The sequence below is a fragment of the Chrysochloris asiatica genome, unplaced genomic scaffold (genome assembly GCF_000296735.1).
Source record: "Chrysochloris asiatica unplaced genomic scaffold, ChrAsi1.0 scaffold00014, whole genome shotgun sequence".
Taxonomy (NCBI): Eukaryota; Metazoa; Chordata; class Mammalia; order Afrosoricida; family Chrysochloridae; genus Chrysochloris; species Chrysochloris asiatica.
Window position 1 is genome coordinate 534,446 of NW_006408532.1, and position 17,828 is coordinate 552,273.

The 17,828-nt window shown below is 36.8% G+C and overlaps 1 protein-coding gene across 1 annotated transcript in view; it reads right to left on the minus strand.

Annotated features, from left to right (window-relative positions):
- The window catches only part of STRBP (spermatid perinuclear RNA binding protein), an 88,516-nt gene that overhangs the window by 33,719 nt on the left and 36,969 nt on the right, over positions 1 to 17,828 (minus strand). The window contains exons 5-9 of the mRNA XM_006834743.1: positions 12,517 to 12,608; positions 11,921 to 12,016; positions 10,565 to 10,676; positions 9,824 to 9,921; positions 9,498 to 9,609 (exon numbers count right to left, since the gene is read on the minus strand). Coding sequence (XP_006834806.1) covers positions 9,498 to 9,609; positions 9,824 to 9,921; positions 10,565 to 10,676; positions 11,921 to 12,016; positions 12,517 to 12,608 — 510 coding nt within the window. The remainder of the gene's footprint in view (positions 1 to 9,497; positions 9,610 to 9,823; positions 9,922 to 10,564; positions 10,677 to 11,920; positions 12,017 to 12,516; positions 12,609 to 17,828) is intronic.

The following is a 17,828-nucleotide window of genomic DNA, read 5'->3' on the forward strand; positions in this document are numbered from 1 at the left end:
AGACTAACAACTAAACACTGACTGGTAATCAGTGAGGCACTTCAACAGAATGATGAGAACAGGTTAGAAAAGGAAGTAAAGATAGGACAAGTATAGGTCACTCTTACCAGACATAGTGGTATACAAAAAGAGGACAGAAACAGGGCTCCACTGCTGGTAGCAGTATAATCATGGGAGGACGTCACTTTGATTGTGTTTTTATGATGGGAGATATTATAGTAGGTTTTTATGCTGTTGAAAATGATCAAGAAAACACTGATTCTGGTGAGAGAAGATAGCATTTACAAGCAAGAAGGGAAGTGATGTAGCATTTTAAGTTAGCAAGGTTGGTCTTCAGATTGCAGTTAAGAAAAAGAAAGCAAAATGTGTAAGTACATGCAGCTACGTTAGTAGAGTGTAGAGAATATTTGGAAGTTCTCCCCTGATAAAATATACCTTTGTTGTTGTTAGGTGCCACTGAGTTGGTTACAACAGAACAAAACTCTGCATGGTCCTGCGTCATCTTCACAATCATTGTTAAGCTTGAGTCCATTGCTGCTGCCACTGTGCCAATCCATCTCCTTGGGGGTCTTCCTCTTTTCCACACACCCTCCACTTTACCTAGCATGAGAGCTTCTTCTTCTGACATTATGTTCAATCTATGAGAGACCAAGTCTTACCATATTCATTTCTAAGGAGCATTCTGGCTGTATTTCTACCAGGATGAGGATTTGTTTGTCCTACCATCCCATGGTACTTTTAATATTCCTCTCCAACACTATTAACTCAAATGCAGCACTTCTTCTATGGTTATGCTTACTCACTGTCCGACTTTCATATGTATATATGAAGCTATTGAAAATACTATGGTTGGGTCAGGCGAATCCCTTTGCTTTTGAACACTTATACAGCAGATCTACCGAATGCAATAATATGTCATTTGATTTCTTGATTGCTGCTTCCATCAGTGTTGATGGTGAATTCAAGCTAAATGAAGTCTTGTGATAATTTAAATTATTGCACATGGTTAATGAGTGTTCTCCTCTAATCCTAATGTCACACTTTTCTTCATATAATCCAGTTTCTCGGATTATTTGCTCAGCATACAGACTGAATAAATACGGTGAAAAAATACAACCCTGGCACACACCTTTCCTGATTTTAAACCATTTAGTATTCCCTTTCAAACAACTGCCTCTTGGTCTATGGACAGTTATGAGCACAATTTAAGTGTTCGGGAACACTCATTCTTGACAACGTTGTCCATAGCTTGTCATGATCTACATAATTGAAAGCCTTTACACAGTCAATAAAGCACAGGCAAACATCTTTCTAATACTCTGCTTTAGGCCAAGACCCATATGACATCACCAATGATACCCTTATTCCACACATCCTCATCTAAATTTGGCTCAAGTCTCTGGCAGTTCCCTGTCAATATACTACTGCAGTCGTGTTATGTTGTTTTTAACTATCTTCAGCAAAATTTTGATTGCAGGTAGTAGTAATGGTATTTTCCAATGATTTCTGCATTCCATTAGGTCATCTCTCTTTGGAATGGGCACAATTGTGGATCTTTTCCAATCAGTTAGCCAGGCAGCTGTTGTCCAAATTTCTTGGCATAGATGAGTGAGTACCTCCAGTGCTGCATCAGTTTGTTGAAATATTTTTTATATGTATTCCATCAATTCCCAAAGCCTTGTTTTCTACCAGTGCCTTTAGTGCACCTTGGATTTCTTCCTTCAGTACCCCTGGGTCTTGACCATATGCTATCTCTGTAAATGGTTTAACATCGACTATTTCTTTTTAGTACAGTGACTCTGTGTTTTCCTTCCATCTTCTTTTGATACTTTCTGTATCATTCAATATTTTGCCCATGAAATCTTTCAATATTTCAAATCAAGGTTTGAATTTTTTCTTCAGTGCTTTCAGCTAGTGAAATAGTGAGCATGCTCTGACCTTGTGGTTTCCTAACTCCAAATCTTTGCTATTTCATTGTAATACTTAACTGTATCTTCTAGAGCTGAACGTTGAAATTTTCTGTTCAGCTCTTTTACTTTATTTCTTCCAACTGGTGGTCTGTTCCACAATCTGCACCTGGCCTTGTTTTGGCTGATAATAAGGACCTTTTCCACCAACTCTGTCCACAAATGTATTCAATTTGATTTCTGAATATGCCATCTGGTGAGGTCCATGTGTATAATCACCTTTTATGTTGTTTTAATAAACAAGTCATTGGTCTTACAAAATTCTTCCATGCAATTTCCAGCATCATTCCTATCACCAAGGCCATATTTTCAAACTACTGATCCTTCCTCTTTGTTTCCAACCTTTAAGTTCCAATTGCCAGTCATTATCAATACATTTTCATTTCATGTTTGGTGAATTTCAGGCTGAAGACATTTGCAGAATTCTTCAATTTCATCATCACCGGCTTTAGTTTTGGGTGATAAATTTGAGTAATAGTGTATGGATAATCTCCTATCATAGACAACATTATTCTTCTAGCAAGATCTTGAAATGTTCTTTCTGATGATGAATATGATACCATTCTTTTCCAATTTGTCATTCCCACCATAGTAAACTATGTGATTGTCAAATTGAAAATGGCCAACAGAAGTCCATTTCAGCTTACTAATGCCTAGAATATCAATTTTTGTGCATTCCATTTCATTTTTTATAATTTCCAAATAAACAATGTCATTACATGACAGTGCCACAGTAAAAGAAGAAGTAAGACATAAGAGAAGATCTATATACAATAGCTATCTAGGATAACTGGAGAAGATCTATATACAAAAGCTATCTGGAACTTTTATAGGAGACTGCTGGGCAACCTATGTAGTTATCTGAAGGTTCACATTGTTGATATAGATGATGAAGAGTCGACTTTTTTTTTTCCCCTTCAACCATGATCAGTTTGGTATAGGCAAAGTAGGATGAGAACTGGATTTCACCAGAGTTAGAATTTTATTATGAATAAAAGATCCAAGAAGTGAAAATACATTAAGGAGTGATTATTACTGATGTTCTTGTTAAATGTCATCCAATTGGTTCCATACCATAGAGACCTTGTATAGGGTTTCTAAGGAGTGACTGGTAGGTTTGAATCGCCAATCTTGCGGTTAGCAATCCAGTGCTTACCCTACAGCACCACACCAGGACTCATTAATACTAGGCCAAAGAATATAAGCAGGGTAAAAACAAAAGTGAGGCTATAAGAAATATGAGGAATGAGAAATGAAGGATGAGGATGACAAGCTGGTACAGTCATGAAGTTAAAGAACTGCAGTACTAAAGACACTAGAATACTAGACAGAGTAATGACACAAGCTGGTTGGAAAGTATCATCTTTGGAAAGGGCTGGTAGAGTTATTGGTGAAGACACGGCTTAGAGAATGACCATGGAATGGGTAACTGAGGTAAGGTGAAACACAAAATATTTGTGGGAGAAGAGGCCAAGGATCTAAGAGGGCAGGATTTTGAAAAATATCAACTGCATGTATATTGAGATGACCAAGAATTACTGGAAAGATAAGCATGAGAAATGAGAAATTTTACTAAAGTTTAAAAAAAAATGTCAGGAAGCAAGGTTGTAAAAATAAAAAAATATGATGGTATGAGCAGTGAGTCTAGAAACAATGATCTGGGTTACATCACATTATAGCCAAGGTACAAATTAAATTAGTTAAGTGCCTTCCTCAAAATATGCAGCTAGTAACTGGTAGAGCAAGAACAGGAACACTGGCAGTCCAGCTATATTTTATGCCATACATTGGCAGGCCAGTTATTCCCAAACTTTTGAAGAACTTTAAAGTTTATTAGAAAAAAAAAAAAAAACACAACCAGTTACATTACAGCAAGTATGTTTCAGTTGCTGTTAAGTGCTATCAAGTCAGTACCAACTCATAGTGACTCTGAACAAGGTTTCTGAAGAGCGACTGCTAGGTTTGAACCTCCAATCATGCAGTTACCAGTTCAGTGCATATATATATAGTACCATACCAGGACTCTAAATATGCTTTTACTGTTTATTAATTGGGAGTTCTTTTATGTTGCTGTAGGATAAGCACTGGACTTCCAACTCCAAAACTGATGAGTCAAACCCACCAGCAACTCCTCAGAAATCCTACACAAGGCCACTGTGAGTCAGAACCAACTTGAAAGCACTAAATGACAGTTTCTTCCAATGAAGCCCTGGCTCTACAGGCTAAGACTGGTCTTCTAATTACAAGGCCAGCAGTTCAAACCCACCAGCTGCTATGTGGGAGAAAAATGAGGATATCTGTTCCTGTAAAGATTAATAGTCTTGAAAACCCTACACAGGGTCGCTATGAGGAACCTATTTGACAGTGATTACAAACAACAATGGAGGAAGGGAAAAAAAACTACTATGATTCAGACACTGAAATAAAATTTTCTTACAATTATCATAGTATATAGTATATATTTGAATATTTTACTCAATTGTTCAATCTATAGATAATAAATGACATACTATAGATTTGTGAATACCTTTCATTAATTCTTTGCCACTGTATGAGCCTACTTTCCCCTGAAATATTTATTGAGCATTGTCAAGTTGGTTCCTACCCATAGCAACTCTATATAGGGCTTCCAAGTTTTTAAATCTTCATAGGGAGCAGAAAGCCTCATCTTTTTCCCATTACTGAGCATTGGAATGTTTATAATTATGAGGTTGAAGGACTCCTTGCCCCTAAGGGAGTTACAGTGTAAGGCAGTGATTCTTGAATTTCAAATCTCAGGATTACTTTGCTGTTGTTTTTGTTGTTAAATGCTGGTCAAGTCGGTTCCAACCCATAGCGGCCCTGTACAGGGTTTCTAAGGAGCAACTGGTGAGCTTGAACAGCCAGCCCTGCAGTTCAAATGGCTTTGGAGTCTGGCGCATTAACCCTCAGCACTACAACAGGATTACTTTAGACTCTTGGAAGTCCTTAAGGCCCACAAAAAGCTTTTGTTTTGTCAGTAAACCAACAATATTTAGCATGTTAGAAACTGAAACCATTTTTACTGGTTTAATACACAAGAAACTATCCTATTAAGTATCAGAAGCATGCTGCCATCACACCTCACATGTAGGGTCTGAAATATTATACTATAATACTCATGAAATAAAGTAGAAAAGGGGCAGGGTGGTGGTGGAATGTCTTAATATTATTATGCAAACAGGTTTAGCTCTATAGACTTCCTGAAAACTCTTTAGATCAACTAGAATTCTGTTGTCTAAGTCAAGAGATTGAGGAGATGGTTTTAGTCCCAGTTGAAGAATATTTGGTGTTAAGCATTCCACATTGCAGTATAACATGAAATAATTTTTTTTCTTTTTAATTAAAGAGATTAATTTGGAATGGTGGTGGTAAAGGGAACTTAGTTACCTAGTAATGACAGGAAGTACTACAAGTGTTTGGCTTTAACAAAGAGAAATTTATTCTCCTAAATTTTAGGAGGCTAGAAGTCAAATTCAGATTACTGACCCTAGAAGGCTTTCTCTAAGGTCCTTGTCTTCTTTCAACATCTGTAGACTCAGCATTCCTTGGATATGTCGACAAATGAAAGAGTCAAGAACAGAATAAAATTATAAGAACAGAGGATCTGGGAGTTCAGTCTATGATCAAAACAATTACAATGTGAAAAAAGGTAAACACAGAAGAACAGAGATCCAGGTGATGGGAAGGTCAGGTAGATTACTGGATAAAATAGACTATCTTAAATGGAGGCAAGAACTAATGGAATATAAAGTAACTACTATGGGGTTGGGGTGGGGTAGGGAGTTTATTTTGGGTGTTGGGGAGGGCAATACAAGAAGCGGGAGGAGGCAGAAGAACAAGATAGATAGAGGAACACTGAGACAGGTTTGCATGGCCTAGTGGGACAGAGGTAAATAGTGATACATACTCAACCTTGGAACAACAGGGCTCTGGGATACAGGGATCTAGGTATAGCTTGAAGAGGGTAAATAATACTAAAATCCTTCACTGCCTTATGAATATTAGTTTCCCTTGCCTACTATTGTAAAATAGACACTTGAGTGGGATAGAAAGGAATGTTGGAAAACATGATTAGAGAAAACCTGTAAGCCCGCCTTCAGCCAATAACTGATTGGAATACTTAAAAGGGGTTCTACAACTTGCCCAGTGAAATAGGCATGCTCATGCAAAGCTTTTACAGAGTATAGGACCTTAGGTGGAATCCTGAGTCCCATCCACAACCTTGTGAGGTGAGACATTCCCACTAGAAAGGACAAGCAGACTGGAACAGCTACAGTGACAGAATATACATCTTCATGATGAACCTGATCTATACTCAGAGCAGTAGTTACTCTAAATACCAACAGAGAGGGAAAGAGCCTTCAAATCAAGTTTCAATGCTATCCACTCTGTACACAGGGTAGATAGGAAATGGGCAACTTAAGACATTGGCTATCTAAAATGAGGGGGCAATAAAGGCACGAAGTGACTGGCTTACAAGGTTTCAAGAGGGAGCTTAGTTTAAGAGTGTTGGGGGAAAGAAAGAGTCCCCCACTGATAGTTATCATCTTGTCTAGATGGGTCTGGTGAAAGGAGATGGGGATAAGATTCGTAAGATTCAATAGTGAATAACTGATATCATGACTAATCACGACTGTCACACTTGTAAAGGTAGAAGTTTTGTAACAAAAAAGGGGGAGTGGTTAATCTTACTGTCCAGAAACAGAGGACCCTAGGACATTCAAGAGAGGAATGCACAAGCACAATGCGGGACCTTATCCAGAGCAGCAGCACCAGAGATGGGGGCATAGAGAGGGGGAGTGGCTGAAGACTCTAGATTCATGGACTAAGAAGAGAAGGACTAAGAGCTGGTGGCCAGGAGCAGACTTGCAGAATGTACCCTTTGGAGATGTAATTTATTATATATGCCTGAGTGGGTTTTTTTGTTTGTGTGTTTTTTAAAAAGCTAAAGTGGATAGAGAAAAATACTGTTAACTGATGGTACATGGAGGGGATTATAATCAATGTTATGAAACAAGGTACATGATTTGTTGAATATAAAACTGATTATATGCCCTGAAAACTTTCACTCAATCCACAATAAAAACCGTAAAAAAAAAGAAGTTAAGCCTCTTGTTCTCTGAGACCATGTTGGTAATGGCCATGCCCTCCAGACTGGATGCTGGCCATGATCTCTGGATTCTGGGTGAAGGCCCCTCAGCCCTGGGCTTCAGCTCCATCTTCCAGGTCCAATGGGATGGTAACTCAGCACTCAAGGTTTTGGGTAGCCCCATCTCCTAGTTCCCTGAGTGGCAACCTACTTTCTCTTCTCTAGAAAACCCCTTGGGAATAGTAGCTCGGCCCCCAACAGCTTTGGTCATCAGATCCAACCCCATCCCACTGACATTCATGAATGACAGACCACACTCCGAAGTAAACTTGGTGAACAGTTGACTATTTGAAACTTAGCAGGTTGTGAACCCCACAATTTGAAACCCTAAAGGTCATGGGACTGAAGCAGCTCTACTTCCAATGCTTCTTGTCTCTTCAGCCTTTGCTTCTTGGTTCCTTGGCCTCTTTGGCTGACTCAACCTCTGTCCTGCTCAGATAATTGTTACAAAGCTCTTCAGCTCTACTTATAAGTACCCATGGGCACGCCACTTCAGTAACTCTTGGACCAAAGGCACTCGGCTTCTCTCATTCTGTGGTAGCTCTGATGACAAAGGCCTACAGACACTACACTCTGTCCAAATGAAGGCACTTAGTTCTCTCACTCCACTTCATGGGTCAGCTCCCACACAACTTCACACCAATATCCTGGTTCTGCTGCCACCATTTCTCTAGTACTGCTTCTTCTCATTTGTACCATTTTCAGTGTTACAGCTCTCTTTACTTCCTTCTGAGCCCTCTTTTACAGACATAGTTCTTTGTCTTTGACAGCTACAATTCCACCAAGAGACCTTTTAAGACATTTCACTACGTTGTTAAGTCTGTTGAATTGATTCTGACTCATAGCAAACTTGTGTATATGGTTTCCAAGGAGTGACTGCTGGGCTTGAACTCCGAACTTGCAGTTAGCAGTCCAGTGCTTATCCTGAAGTACCATAAATGTGTTCCAGCCCTTACTCATTACCTAATTTCAAATACTTCCACATTCAGATATCTGTTAGAGCAGCATCCCACTCTTCTGGTATCAAAATCTCCTTAGTTATGTCTCGCTGCTTTAACAGAAATACCACATGTGGAAGGCTTTAACAAACAGAAATGTATTCTCTCACTGTTTAATAAGAGGCTAGAAGTCCCAATTCAGAGCACTGGTTCTAGGAGAAGGTTTTCTCTATATATAGTCTCTGGAGGTAAGTCCTTGTCTCCTTTCAACATCTGTGGGACTAGTATTTCTTGAAGATTTACATGTATCTTGTCATCAGTCTTCCCCTGAGTCTAGCAGGTTCTCAGCACAAGGACGCCAGGTCCAAAGGACACACTCCTGACTTCTTTTTTGGTAGGAGTCAGGTATCTCCTCTCAGACCACACCACAGAAATACCCCTGCTACACTGGATTAGTGCTGTGACTTGAGTTAAGAGTAATTGGCTGATCACCTCAGACTGGAGAATAATTACATCGTTACATAACTGCCAAACTACTGAGAATCATCCAGCCAAGATAACACATATTTTTGAGGGGGAAAGAATTCAACATGATAGTGAATAGTAATGTAGTTGTTGTTAAGTGCTGTTGAGTCGGTTCTGACCCATAGCAACCCTGTATAGGGTTTCCAAAGAGTGACTGGTGAGCCTGAACCGCTGACCTTGCAGTTCAAATGGCTTTGCAGTCTGGCGCATTAACCCACAGCGCCACACCAGGACTCCAGTGAATAGTAATAGAGCAGTAAATTTGCATTTGAGTTTCTGCTATACTCCAGGCACTGAGTTGAGCATTTTAACTCAACAACAAATAAAGTAGGACGTAATATTCCTTGGAGTAGAGGAACTAATTGTTCAAGGCCTAAACCTAGTTAGTAGTGGAACTATGATCAAAACTCTAGTCATACTGATGCAGAATTTATGTTCTTTCTGTTGGAACATCATCCAGACTAAATGGATGATAGTGTTTAATTTTCCAACAAAATTTACTCCAGATTTGTGTTTTCTCTTTCTTACATGTATGACATATGCAAGCATGACAAACATTATCAAACTGTGATAGCAACAATATTGTATCTCCTTTTATCTTATGAGTTCTCTCTTCTCCTTAGAGTAGGAGTTCCTGAAATATGGTCCCTAAATTTATATAGTAATGGAATCTAGCCTACATAGAGAAGTAATTTTGTCACTAATAAGAATAAATAATAGTACTTATGCCACTGATGGGGACACAGAAAACATAAGAAAATCAACAAACTTTCTTATATTTGACTCAGATTAGCAATTATTAAATTCCCAAAGTTCTAAGAAGAGATACAGCCCATGACCATCCACTACTGCCAAACCTCAGACCCAATTTGAAAAAAACAAACATTTCATACTCACCTTCTTTATCAGTAACTGACCAGGAATATTTCTGGAAAGGCTTACTGGATGGAAGAGGGTCCATCTCCAGCACTTTATAAATCTGGCCAAAGGCTGATAGTCTGAGTGCATGCTAAAGAACCAAACATGATATTTACTGAAATTGTTATAGTCATTCATAAAACCCTCATGACATCTAGCTAAAAAGACATTCATTAAATGCTGATGTTATGATGGTAAAATTCAACAGCAGGCAGGAAAAAAAGTGTTTACATAGAAAAATTCCAGGAAAAAAAAAGATTAAAAAAAAAAAATCTCTCATCGAAATGGTATAGTCCATCTTATACCTGTGCACTGTGGGTAATATCTTCTTTTTGCTGAATGGTCATATAGCTCAGAGCATCTGTTGGGTCACGCTCACAAGGATCATGAAGACCAGGACCTCCTTTAGCAAAGGTAAAACACAAGTCTCATTTAGAACTGAGTTTAGAATTCAGTAAGTTAACACAAAAGAGAAAGAGAAAAAAGAGCAGAAAGGAAAATAATAACTGGAACTAAGTTTAAAATCTACTTAATTAAGTAGACTAAAAAGGACAACCTCATTTTCAATGTTAGCACTTACATGTCCTTATTTTACTGGAAGTTACTTGCATATCTAAGTACAAAATTTAGTCACTCTGAGAATTTAGAATAGCATGACTGATTATCCCAAATCCTTAAGAGGAATGCAGATGAAAAATATGACCTAATTTAATATTCCAAAATTTAACACTAAACTACAATCAGAATAAACCTCAAACATTTTAACCAAACATCTTCAGTTTCATATTGAGAATTCTAGGTAAGGTAAATTCATACAGACACAGTATCTTATTAGTAATTTTTATGTTAGTACATATGAAACATAAATAACACTTAAGAGAGTTTTTATAGCACTTTTCTGATACTAAAACATTCTAATGGGTAAAAACTTCCTATGAAGTAACTTCTTTGCATTTTCGTGTACAGAAGACAAATTTAGCACATATTTAGATAAACTAACATGAGATTTTTCTGACTCTTCTGCCTCCAGAGTTTGAAACCCTTACCAGGAAGTAGTATTCCAGATGCCAAACACTCCATTACTCGTCTCAAGGCCTCCCCAGCGCCCAAAGGTCTATTACAAGTACCTATAGACTTTTCACATATAAGCTCTAGTGGCTAGAAGATATTAAATTACAAATTAGTACATGCACCAAGTGTTAAAAGGATTTCAGTTAAATGTGAGCTGACATTACTATCTACAAGTGAGGCCAAAAAGTCAAAGTGAATTTCGTATTAGGGCCCACTTAACTTTTACCCCATAGGTGATTACTAATTAACTTTTACCCAGGCCAGAGTTTTTTAATTGACCATTTTGAGATACTATATTCAGAAGATATTTTTGTTAAAAAACAAACAAACAAACAAAAAAACCACTTTATTTTCAATTACCCCTAAAGGATCACTAAAGAAACTACTGTTGTTGAATTGATTTAACAAGTCACATAAGTTAGAAAAAGCTAATAACTAGTCAATGTACAAACCCAGACCACTTATCCCCCATTCAATTTAGGAAGCTTTCAAACCACAAACATCACAAAATAAGTATAAGACTTCATTTTAAACTGCCCCAATTACAGTAATATTTTTTTAAACTTACTGTTGAATAAATTAAGAACTCATAATACTATATCAAGGCAATCACTATTAGATTAATTTATAAACGACCATTACAGATTAATTTACACTTCTCCTTGGAGTTCTGGTGTGGCTCTGTGAGTTAATGCGCCGGACTGCAAGTTAAGTTTGAACTGCAAGGTTGGCATTTCAAGGTCACCAGTTGCTCCCTGAAATCCCTAAGTAGGGTCGCTATGGGTTGGAACCGACTTGATGGCATTTAACAACAACAACAAGAACAATAATAATGTCCTTAGTGTGGTCTTTATTGAGTCAGGCAAAATAGGTTCCAAATTAAGGTTTACAATACACACTATACCAAATAAGATAATAACTAATGTGAACTTATTTTTAAATGTCTACACTCAAAAGAGAAAGGGAAAGAAGATACACGAGCTTTATGCAACATTTCAGTTCATTTTATTTTAAATGGCACTGAAAGAGAAATGTGTCGATTAAATAGGCTTCAGTGGACAGTAGAGAGTGGTGAAAAAGGAGGAAGATATTCACTTCTAGAAGGTATAAAATCTTATTGTCATAAAAATTATCTCAGGATCTAAAATATGTATATGATGAGACAAGTTATATGCACACAAAAAAAGGCTTCATATAAAAAAGATGCCAATATTTTCCCCCAGAGTAAATAATGTATACCCTACTCAGAATATAACCAATTTATAATGATATGCAATTTCTACAATTCTAAAAACTTCAGAATTTGCTTTTAACCATATTTATATACTTACCCATCCTTTTAATGGTGCCCATGTGGGGACTCTGTTGCACAAATCTCGAAGAATGCGGAGGACAATTACACATGACTTTAATCCGTTTGCCCTTGCCTAAAACAAACAAAATGATTCCAATCTCCCTGCTGAAAAATATTCTTCATTTTAAACACATTGATCATGGATACGTTCTTTAAAGTGAATACTAGTTAGCCTGACCATTCTGAAGTAAATCAAAATAGCAAGCTATCAAAAGTATTAAAATTTTTTTTAGAAAGGCAGAGTAAAAAGTAATGGAAGCCTAAGATTAAAATTGCTTTTGTAGTCATGGCAACCCCACTTCAGGCACTGTCTCACCCATGTTTGTAATTTATAAGCCATCATTTGAAATTCAGAGTATTAAGCCAAAAAGAATTATATGATAATAAAATAGTAATCATGGTAAAACCTATAACAGGCACTTAACTAAAATTAACTAATTTACTCTTACAACAAACCTATGAGGTAAAAACATCCCCAATTTTACATATTATACAAAAAAGCCTAAGTGGCAGGTGATCCACATGAAACCTGCACAAGGTTACAATAGCAATAAGATAATACAAAGAGCCAACCTGAAACCATTTGGCATGTCGAAGAGACGCCAAGGCATTCAGGCATTTCTGCCTGTCCAATAAGTCCGGAGGATCTTTCATCGCAACATTTTCTAATGGTAAAATGGGATAAAGAGAGACAGATACAATTTGACCAAGGGATTCCTGTCAAATTACCAAACAATAAAAATAAAAAAGAATAGAAGCATCTGAGTGAACTAATAAGACTCCCAGAACATTTCATAATTTGGCTTTGTTGCTTTTTTTTTTAAAAGAAAAACTTACATGCACTATGACTTTTTACATTTAACAACTATTAGAGTAGTTCTGTACATAAGTACAACAGGATTTATTCAGTTTCAGTCAAATTGATGACCACTGCAACATACAATCTGGGATCTTATTAAGTATATATAATATCATAGGGCACAAAATAGGTACATAGCACTTTTTCCTTTGGTGGGGTGGGAAGAGGAGAAATCTGGGACTAACACCAATACCAATTTTTCTTTATAAAAAAGATTTCATCACTGGTGAATGCCTAAAGAAAACTGAGACTTTCTTAAGTAATAATCAATTTGGGATATACTTGCTTTTTATTTTTAACAACTACATAGACTCATTCAACAAGATAAAAGGTTTCCCTCAATAATGAAAAGCTAAATCCTTCAAGTATCATCGTTTTCTAAACCAAAACTATAAAACTACAAAGATAAAATACATTTCAAATTTTATGTATCTTTTCTAAAAATGCAGCAAAAAATACAGTCCAATTACAGCTATTAGACTTGTTTTAACATTTTAACATTAAATGGTCCAAAATCCCAACATTAAAAATCCAAACATGATTAATGACATATTTGGAGAAGCTATCACTAGATACTATATCCAAATTTATAAAGGCAAACAGACTTCCTCTAATATACTAGGAAATACATTTTTAAATATTGTGAAGACTTCAGGCATTCATTATTGATATGCATACAATGTACAAATGTTGCTTGGGGAATAATTCTCTTAAATGATAAAAAAGTCCACCAAATCTTCTCAACATGACTATGATTGTAATAAACTGGGAAGTCTGTTTGTATGGGCCAACTGATACAAAGCAAACATTTTAAAATGAGCAACATTATCAATGATACTTTCTGATTTCCTGAGTTATTACAGGATTCTATCATGGCAAATTCAATGTAAGTTCTAACTGATAAAATACCACTAACTAAAATAGAACAATGCCCAGCAGAAAACAAATCTAATAGAGGAAGAATTGTGGTCCTTTTTACTGGCTATGACGATCTAAAGGCTAAAGTGCTACACACTTATTTTCTGACCAGTGACCAGGTGAGCTCTACAGCAGATATTTGCAATGTTTCCCACTACTGAGAGAATTACAACACAGAATAGCATGCCAATACCCTCTCTTTTCTCATCAACTGGGAAGCCTCAGGGGAACTGTTAATGTGAATTTCTTTATAAACGTAAAACAAATGTGAGATGGGTATTCACGTCATAGGCAATCTGGGTCTTAGACTTAACTCAATTTTGTCTTTGTGGTGACACAAAATACACAACTTACTTTAATGTTTTCATGGCAAACTGTTTAATACAAGTATCTGTGTAAAGCTCACGTACCAAATAAAACAAACTACTAGAATGATTTAGAACTGTTAAAAAGTTAGACATGACAAAGGTTGACTGGCTGCTAAGTAACATAATCCCCAAAAAAGGTATTTTGCTTTGTTTTTAAGACTTCAATTTTGATATAATAGTGAGGCAAGTTAATAAATGTTATTCTATCATCTTACCAAGTATGGATATCAGGAAGGGGATGGTAGGAGTGAGGATGATAGAAGAAGGAAAAGGGGTAGAGGAAGTCTGGTTAAGAAAAAAGACAAGACAAACCAAAAGTCTTGTATTTTCTGGTACTTTCATTCTGTGGTCAGAGCTTGCAAATAATATCTTACTCTCATTCTGACAAAGGTATTTTTAAAGGAGTTAATGATAAAATTTTTAGACAAATTATTTCATCCTTAAATCAGAATATATCTACAAACTCTTACTATTACAAAAGAAAGAAAGAAACTATATGGGCATCGGCTTGCTACAGTCAGTCAACATTTGGAGGCAGAAGACTCTACAAGTATGAGATAAAAGGGACAGCAGTGTACAGAAGACTTGCACCAGATTCCCTTTTACATCACCGTCAGAATGGCAATGTTTCTTCATGCTCTGATAGTCAAAGAGTCAAAAGATACAAAATATTTAATTATTCATAAGGAAGTATATATATTAATTCATCTCACTTTATGGACTTCAAAGTTTCTTACAACATTGAAACAATTTATATAAATCACTTAATATGGTACTGCAATACTACTTGTAAGCGCAGTTTACCTACTTCCTTTATATAATTAATAAGGCAGTTTTACCAATTTTCATTAATTTGAAAAACATTCTTAATGTGGCAATCACAGAATTGGTGCTGGAAAAGTTCTACTTCTGGCAGCAGAACTGTGAGTTTAACATTTCTATATAAACCTTAATGTAGGCTTTTAATTTTGTGGGGAAGTAGAGCTTTTCTGATAAAAAGGCATGAAGTTCTTAATTAAGAACATTGTAATCTATGCACTCCATTTTCTTCTAAAGTGGTCAGTGAAATAGATTTAGAAAACATCATTAGTGGGAGGCATACAAAAAGAAAAGAGTTATGAAAAATGTGTCTCAGTAATCTGGCATCAGGACATGAAGGTACATTCAACATTCTGAATAATGGGGAGCACTGAAAAAGAAGTTCATTATGCATAACCTTTATTTGGTTAGAGGTTAGATATGTGACCAGAACATCACACCATATTGTAAGAAATGTTGGTCAGTTTCTCTCAATCCCTTATATGCAAGTTATCTGCCCTTGTTAAAACAAACTAGCCAAGTGATATGCTGCAAAGAAGCCAAGACATGACTTTGCTAATTAAGAATTATGTCTGCAACCTTAGTTCTTCAAAGGTAAAATAATTGAGCTGGTTTATCATGAGGTGCCTTCCCACAATCTGACAATTTTCTAGTTAACCTGAAGATATCCTAGCATTCCTTCTCTCTCAATTCCTTGAGGTTTTCTGGAGAATAAGACATTCTGTTCCAAGCCATTGTCCATGCAAACATCAGGACACAATCAAGTAGACAGGTAAATGAAACAATAAGGTACGATACAGCATACACTCCTCCTTGCTGATTTTTTTTCAATACCTCAGTATACAATTAATCACTGGAAAGATCATGGCTAGGGGTTGCTCTGGATCATAATGGTCTAGAAGTTATGGTGTCATTATTGTGTCAAGTTAGTAGTGACTCATAGATACCCTGGTACAGGGTTTCAGAGGAGTGGCTAGTGGATTTGAATCCGGTGATTTTGCTAATCCTACAGCACTACACCAGTAGGAAAACAAAACATGCAGCATTGTTATAATCCCAGTTGTGATCCCTCCACTGTGTGGATCTACTGTTGATTCAATTAGCTAAATACTAGTAAACTTCTATCAAGATGCATTACAAGTTCACACTGGCTCCAATCCATCAAAAGTATACTAGGGCATTTTTCTATGAACCCCAGCACTGAGGACAGAGGTCTATCTTAAGACTAAAGTCTCAGGAATTTCTGTAGTTTCTCTAACTAACCTGACTTAGATTGCATTATATAAGGAACAGTTGAATTATCACCCCCAACAATAAAGGTGGTGATGTGCCATGGAGTCGGTTGTGACGCATAGCAACCTTGTATAGAGTTTCCGAGGTTATAAATCTTTACAGGAGCAGACAGCCTGATCTGTCCCTTGAGGAGTAACTGGTAGATTCAAACTTCTGACCTTGCAGCTAGTAGTCCAACATGTAACCCACTATGCTACTATGGCTCCTTAATAATTGTACTTCTGATTTAAAATTTCAGTCACAAAAAGAGGCTGAGACTCTATCTGTGTGATGATCAGAATAACAAAATCACCAAAAGAATTCATACGCTCGTCCCAGATAGTATTGGGAAAGTAGAATGCAGAGATGGCTAAACCATGAGACTCTGCTCATTTATAAGAGAGCAATTATCTACCATAGGGTTGTTGTGAAGGCTGAAATGATGTATAAGAAAGTGCATGCCACAGAGTAGGTTACAAAATACCTTAAAAGAGCAAAGTCTTCAAGATAAGCTTTGGAAACCCTATACAGGGTCACTATGAGGCAGAACCAACTCAACAGAACTTAACAACAGCCATGCATTAGGAAGTATAAAGGCGGAAGAGAAAAGTAACTGCTTCCAACAAATCATAGGCTCCACAATACACCAGCTCATTATTAGCACTGCAACAAATGCAGTGCACACGTGCCTATACTGCAGTTCAGTGGTTTAACCGTCTCCAGGCTTCAGTTCTTTGGACTTGTCATGCACAAATTATTCTCACTGGTAACTCATGGCAATTTGAATAGATGGGGTATGTTCTGTGAAATCTTTGAAGAAAGCTGAGCAACTACCATTATTTATTGAGCAACTGCTTTGTACCAGGTATTATACAAGTCACTCTACGTACTTCTCTCATTTCACCTCAAAACAACTTTCTGGGATGTTTATTATTCACATTTTAGGAAGAAGCCTGCCCAATATCACAGAAAAATAATTAATGAAGTTAAGAATCAAACACAAGGTTGCCAGGAACCAAGCTCTGTGCTTTTTTTCCTACGCCTTCTTTAGCAGGAAAAGATGCAGCAATTGTGAAATGGTTATTCCACAAGGTTTTGAAGTAAAGTATTAGATGAATGGAAAGAAAACTGACAGAATAAAAGGAAACAGTAAACAGTACCAAAGAGACTCACTACAAACTCTGGCAATTTGAAACATAATGACATGAAATGAGAATTTAGTTAAGATCCACTTATGCAGAAACATTCCTGAGTGGATAAGTCTGACACTCTAACCTATCCGGGTCTTCTGGTTCTGCTTGCTCTGAATGAACCATGCTTATTCTTTTATAAATTTTGCACAAATATGTAGCTAGTAAATAGACAGAAGTGAAAGACACGAAATGCATATGTTTTGTGAATTCTCTGTCTGAAGGGGAAAGGAGGAGTTAGAAGGAAACACTGAGAGTCCATAAGAGTCACACACACCCCCAAAAAGTTCCAATAGTTAGTTTTAAAACCTTGAGCAAAGAAAATTGAGTGGGACTCAAAAAAGGAATAGGTTAAGTCCTAGAAATCCCTAGAAACTGAATGAATCTTGTGCTTTCATCCTATGTAATAAAAACAACCACATTAAGGGAATGAGGATTGGTCTAGAGAAAACAAAATGC